The 6,832-nt window shown below is 51.9% G+C and overlaps 1 protein-coding gene across 2 annotated transcripts in view; it reads left to right on the forward strand.

The window, feature by feature from the left end:
* Iffo2 (intermediate filament family orphan 2) overlaps nucleotides 1-1,583 on the forward strand; it is a 35,887-nt gene extending 34,304 nt beyond the window's left edge. For both annotated transcript variants that reach the window (XM_037203140.1, XM_037203139.1), the window contains 2 exons: nucleotides 91-221; nucleotides 1,458-1,583. In XM_037203140.1, the coding sequence (XP_037059035.1) occupies nucleotides 91-221; nucleotides 1,458-1,563 (237 nt within the window). In that variant the 3' untranslated portion in view covers nucleotides 1,564-1,583. The remainder of the gene's footprint in view (nucleotides 1-90; nucleotides 222-1,457) is intronic.
* The last annotated feature ends 5,249 nt before the right edge of the window (nucleotides 1,584-6,832 follow it).

The raw sequence follows: 6,832 nt of genomic DNA on the forward strand, positions 1-6,832 counted from the left end.
GCCTGGGTGGAGGAGGGTGGTTGCTGCTGCTGGTAACGTGAGGTTCAAAGGTCCCCCTCACCACCTTTATTCCGCATTGACTCCTTCCAGCTGGAGCTGGCCACAGCCAAGAGCGACATGAACCGACATCTGCATGAGTATATGGAGATGTGCAGCATGAAGCGAGGCCTGGACGTGCAGATGGAGACCTGCCGTCGGCTCATCAAAGGCTCTGCAGACAGGTGCGGCCCCTGCTCCTCTAGGCTTCCGTGGTGGGGGCCTTAGACATTCTGGGGCTGCATCATGCCCCTTCACTACATTTTCACTTCCTGACCATTTGTCTATTCTTCCTTCCATCCATGCATCCATCCATGCAACCATCCATGCATCCATCCATGCATCCATGCATCCATCCATCCATCCATCCATCCATCCACCTAAGCCCCCAGTATAAGAATACCACTCGGTGCTAGGTGATTTACGTACCTAATCTCACAGAGCTGTTAAAAACAAAACAAACAAATAAACAACAACAACAACAACAACAAAAAACATTGATTCAACAGATAGTAGTCAAAGGCACCCTGTGTACAAGACCATCTGAGTTAGCGTATTGCTGTGATAAAACAGTATGCCCAAAAGCAAATTGGGGAGGAAAGGGTTTCGCTTCCACATCACAGTCCACTGTTGAGGGAAGTCAGGGTAGGAACCTGGGATCAGGAACTGAGGCAAAGGCCATGGAGTGACGCTGTTCCCTGGCTTGTTCAGCCTGCCTTTGTATTCCATCCACCTGCCCAGGGTTGGCATCACCCCCCCCCCCCAGTGCGCTGTTCTCTCTCACACATCATTCATTAATTAAGAAAATGAAACGCCCCCCTAGACTTGCCTGCAGGTCACTGGAAAGCCAGAGCGGGCAGGGCACACCTCACTGCTGCTGACTAGGCTCCCATTGTGTCCTTCCCCTTTCTCATCTTCCAACTCCGCCCCCACGGGTCTGTGGTCAGGTGTGGAATGCAGGGGCCGACCCCCTTCAGGATCTGCAACTCTGTTGCGGGGACAGACACAGGATGGGAACGCTTGGCCCAAAGCTCAGCTTCCTTTCCTGCTGTCACTGTGTATGAGGGAGCAGTGGCTGTAAGGGAAGCGTAGTGGGTAGCAGAGGTCGGCTTCACCTGTCCAACCTTTAGCTCATGGAATCCTCTAGAACCCGCTGTTATAGGCAAGTGGAACTGCTTGCCAGAGACCGCCTTGGGCAGACTGAAACCCGGGGCTGTTTCCTCCAGTGTGTGTAGTCTCTGTATGCGTAGATGCTGTTTGGTTTTGCCAGGGGTGGAACCTAGGGCCGTGTGCACCCTAGACAGTGTTCTGCTCACCCAGCCCCCTAGGGTGTGTTTTTACAGGTGTGACTGCCCCGAGTTCCTGGGATGTCAGGGGACCCCAGCTGCTCACTGAAAGTCTCCTCCTTCCATGCTTTCCAGGAATTCACCATCCCCCAGCTCTGTGGCCAGCAGCGACTCAGGAAGTACAGATGAGATCCAGGATGACCTGGAGCGGGAGGCAGATGTGGAGCCCATGGTCAGCTGATAATGGAGGCCCTGGGCAACTGGTGGTCTTGGTGGTGAGGCCCAGGCTCCTCTCCTCACTGAGCCACACAGACTGCTGTCCTTCCTCCTCTGGAGGCCCAGCGGGACCGCTGCTTCCTTCCTTCCTCCACCGCCCACCACTCGCCCACGGAATGGTGCTGTCGATTTTCTACCGTCCTCCACATCAAATGCAGACTTGTGTGCGACGATGCAACTGTGCCTTCTCCCTTAGCTGAGCCACTTTGAGCTCCAAAGAATTCTTCCTAGCAGGTGTTTTTTATACAAAACTCTAAGGTGAGGGTGGGGCCTGGGTGTGGTATCTCTTGGTTTTGTCCCTCCCTCCTGCTCCTCTGATTGACCTGAGCTTTGCCCTCCCTCCCTCTGTCCTGGCCCTGACTGGATTCAAGTCGGTGGCCACTTGGGGAGAATCTGCCTTCCAGAGGAAGGGGGCCGTTTACCTCCAGACCTGGGTGAGGAGGACTCCTTAGTTCTTTCTCACCCACTGAAGGAGAGAGAGGCCGATGGAATGCCTGCCGGGAGGGGAGACCAATGTTTTTCTTTTTCTTTTGGCTCTAGTGGTGATGTGTTGGGGGCAAGGCACTGTGGGGGAAGGTAGAGCCTCACTGTTTAAACTATGCAAAAAAAACAAAAAAACAAAAAAGCAGCTTGCCTTATATCAGTGGGGGAAGGCAGGCCCTCTCTCAGACTCCTGGGAACTGGGAGGGAGGCCAAGGTTAGCATGAAGCCCTCATAGCCTCTGAGGGTGAGCGGTGGATTTGGGGGTGGTCCCATTCAGACCTCTGGTGAGGCCTGCATTCTGTCAGCTGGCCCACTGGACTGTTGGCTTTCTTGGGGACCTCTGTGGGGTGGGGTGGGTGGGGTGGTGGTCTTTTATTGTCCTGGTGACTTGATGTTCTTTCCCGTCTCTCCAGCCACCTGCCGGGCTCCACAGTTGTAATTTCTCTGTGAGAAAGTATGAATGGGCCAGGCCGCTGGTACCCACTCCGTCCGCCATGGCGCCATCTTGGTCTTCCATTGTCCCTCTGGCTGGAAGAAAGCCTTGTGAGGGAAGGGGAGGGAGGTGGTGAGGCTCCTGGCAGGCTGGTGGTAGCCGGAGTAGCACCCGCAAGTGAGGACCATCCTCATTCTTGTTTCTAGGCTTTTCCATACTCGCTTGGCTGGACTCTTGGGGAGTCACTCTGAGCCAGTGTTTCCCCAAAGCTCCAAGGGGGCCTGAGTTAAGGGATCATAAGATAGACCATCCATCTAGTCTCAGATGGGAACTCACCTAGCAATCAGGTTTTATTTTTATTTTATTTGTTCTTATTTTTGTGTCCACTCTAGTGGTTTTGATGGCCTGTGATGTTTTTGTTGACCCAGGAGCTCCCTCTGGAGGTCAAAGGAACAAAATGTACCCAGGGACCAGAACCCATGGCCCTCTGAGGCCTGTGTGTTGAAGGGCAGGGGACTCTGGGCTGGAGCCGTGGTGGTACCCCGATTCTCCTCTGCATCTTTGTGTCCTCTCTGTGAGTGGCCCCATCTGTTTGGCATTTAGAACCAGTGTATATAATAGGCAATGTATGTATAGAGAAGAGAGAGGATGTATCTGTTGGCGACTTCTTAACATAATTTATCAGAATTTAGTGGCCTTTCCCATGTGTGTTTTCCATGATGGGGGGTGGGGTGCATCCCACTGGTCTCTGTGCAGCCTGGCTGCAAGGATTCACTTATCATCTCTGGATGGCCCAACAGTCCCTTCTGGCAGGTACTTGGAGGAACGACACAGCCCCTCCCCTCCCCCTTCTCACCAATCCTTCTTTCAAAGGTTACAGGGTTCATATGCTTCTGGTTATTACTATTGTGTTATTGATATTTTGTTTTTATTTTAACCAAAGGGTATCAGAGCCAGATGGGTCTGGACCTTAGCTGCTGTAAAGATTTCCGTTTCCATGAGGGCAGGAAGATGGCTGCCCCCATAGGTCTCCTCGGCTGAGGCTGGGGAGAGCCTGGCAGGCAGAGTAGAAGCTGGCCCTTAGATGTTCTCCAGGGTGGTGGTGTGGTGACACATATCTCTAGAGTTAAGACAGTAAGTTACAGTATCAACGTTTGGGGTGACGAAGGTAACCCTGGAAGTTGGTGTCCTGTGTTGTTATTTTTGTTTTCCCAACTGTATACATAGGTCATTTGTCTAGGACGTATGAGAAAGGCAGACTCCAGCATGTTCCTTCCCGCTGGCTTTCGAAGTCTGCTTTCCCCTGGGGACTGAGGCTCCGAGGCAGGAGGATGATGGGAGAAGAGCCAGGGAATGGTGGTCATGCCTCCTGGGCTGGTTCTGGGGCCTGGGCCTGGCCTCCACTCTCTCTCTCCTCTCTCTCTCTTTCAGTTCATTGCCAGTGGGCCCTGCTTGTCCCCTCACTGTGAGCCCACAGCTTGCCAAGAAAGACCCCACCGCTCACTGGGGGCAGCGCCTGCGCAGTCTGGGCAAACTCGTCCACCCTTGTAAACATGTACATACTTCCTTTTGAGTTTTCTATTTCTGAGCCTGGTGTCATATTGACACTGGGGTTTCAGGGCTTCTCAGATGGGCTCTCCAGGTTGCCCTTGGTCATGCTCCTCGTTTGGGGGCCACATACACAGGCAGAGCAGGGAGACAGCAGCATCCTTTCGGGTCCCTGGTTGATCGTGAAACACACACACACACACACACACACACACACACACACACACACACACACACACACCCCTCACACTCCTCCAAATGAGAACGACTGGGAAGAAGTTTTGTCTCCCTGTGGCCGTGTGTCTGGAAGGCCTGTCCACCGTGGACTCTGCTCTGGGGGTGGAGCTCAGATGACCTATGGAGAGTCAAACCACTTTGACTTTGGGGCGGGAGGAGAGGGGGGTGGGCTAAGGGATCAGGTAAGGTGTAACTTAAGCTAAATGTATTCTATTTATAAAGCAAGAGACTCTATTTTTATGAAAGGAAAAGGTTTTTAATCTAGGGTAGGCAGTCGTGGTGGCCCAGCACTTTGCTGTGGATGAGATGCCACCATGCTCGTTGGCTCGGGGTGTGTAATTGTCACCCTGCCTTCTGTCTTCGCTGCACACAGCTGGGCCAGAAGTGGCTTCTTTTTTTCCTCAGCCCTCAGCTCCTTGGAAGTCTTGAAAGAGAGCTGGGGGTGGGGGGCCACGGGTGGGGGTGGGGCCAGGCAAGTGAACTGCAGGAAACTGAGGTGGGGGAGGGGTGCTTCCGAGGTAGGTTCTGGTTCGTTTCCCCAGCTCCCCTCTGCTCCCACTCAGCTGGGGGGAGGGGTCAGAGCTGGGAAGCCCCGTGGGCTTGGGGAACACAGGACTTCTTCGGGGCCTGGGGCTTACGGTGTCTGGGGTTGTCAGGCAGCTGAAGTAGGCACAGAAGGGACCCAAGATGCTGAGCGCTCAGCCCTGGCTGTGTCTACTCCAGGCCAAGGTCGAGCTTGTGTCTTTGTTCCCTGGACGAAGGAGCCGGGCTCTGGAGGATTGCCTCCGACCTGGGTCCTCCCTCTGGGACCCCAAGCTAGGCTTTGGAAGGGTAACCACCCGCAGGGAGCGATGGGGAGGGGTCTGAGCAAAGCCATACACTGTCTCTGGGAGGGGATTTTCCATGTGTGAAGATTTCCAGGCTCAGTGTGGGCTGTGTGTGAGCCTTAGGTGAACCCCTCGCCTTTCCTGCCCCACCCCCAAGCTCTCAAAGAAATGGGGTGAACTCCCCACAATGACCCCTTTATGCACATTGTAGCATCTACCTGGTTTTTAGCCCCACCCTATCCCACGGTTGCTGTGTCTGTCAGCTGGGTCTGAAAATCAATCCCCGGGAGGGGTTTGTACTCACTAAAAGACTACTGACCCTACCATAAAGCCAACCTGTTTACTGTACTGTTGTAAATACCGTGCCCTTTATATCCTGTATATCAGCTTCTTTTGAATAAAGTAAAAATGTCTTAGAACAGACGGTGTGTGCTTCTTTTTGTCGTGGTGATTGTGGGAGGGGTCAGAAGACTAAAGCAAACACATTAACCAATGAGTGATAAGATAGGGAGCTCACACACTACCTGTTTGCATCTCACAGTAAGATCTTCCAGAAGGAGATAGAGGTCCCAGGCTAATTGGCACTGTCCCGTCTGAAGTTGAGACCCCACCAGCTACAAAGCACCCATTTCACAAACTTCCCCAGAGCATCTTCAAGAAGCACCTGCTGGACTCTGGATTTGATACTATCCACTGTTTTTAGTTACTTTTATTTAATGGCTCTGGGTTTGATACTGTCCACTGTTCTAGTTACTTTTATTTAATGGCTCTGGGTTTGATACTGTCCACTGTTCTAGTTACTTTTATTTAATGGCTCTGGAGTTGATACTGTCCACTGTTTTTAGTTACTTTTATTTAATGGCCCTGGATTTGATACCATCCACTGTTCTAGTTACTTTTGTTTAATGGCCATGTTCAAAAGTGACACCCCTCCACTGAGAACTGTCTTTTCGGGGTGAAGAGACACTGCTCCTTGCTCACATTTATGTAGTGCTCTTTTCCTACTCAATGTTCTTGGCTCAGATCTCCCAGCGCATCTCAAATGGTGGAACTGGGAGGAAAAGGAGAAGTCCAAGGTGACAGGGCTGTTTGAGGTGGCCCTTATCATCCTATTCCACAGAAGAGGAAACTGAGGCCCAGAGGGGCTACACTGGATAGTTTTTATGTCACCTTGACACAAACAAGAGGCATCTGAGAGGAGGGAACCAAAATTGAGAAAATGCCTCCAAAAGATCAGGCTGTAGGCAATCCTGTAAGGTGTTTTCTCAATTGAAGTGTAAGGTCCAGCCCATTCTGGGTAGTGCCACCCCTGGGCTGGTGGTCCTGGGTTCTATGAGAAAGCAGGCTGAGCAAGCCAGTAAGCAGCACCCCTCTATGGCCTCTGCATCAGCTCCTGCCTCCAGGATTGTACTCTGACTTCCTTCAATGATGAACTGCAATGTGGAAGTATAATCCAAACAAACCCTTTTCTCCCCAACTTGCTTTTGGTCATGGTGTTTCATCACAGCAATAGTAACTCTAACTAAGACAGAGGCTAATTTGCCCAGTGTGATATCAAACTAGAATTGGATAGAAGTGACCTTACAGTAAATGCCCTGGTCACACTGCCAGAGACATAGAAACACGTTATTAGAATAAGGAAAACATGGACTGGAGAGATGGCTCAGAGTTTAACAACACTGGCTGTTCTTCCAGAGGTCCTGAGT

The sequence above is a fragment of the Peromyscus leucopus genome, chromosome 2 (genome assembly GCF_004664715.2).
Source record: "Peromyscus leucopus breed LL Stock chromosome 2, UCI_PerLeu_2.1, whole genome shotgun sequence".
NCBI classification, from domain to species: Eukaryota; Metazoa; Chordata; class Mammalia; order Rodentia; family Cricetidae; genus Peromyscus; species Peromyscus leucopus.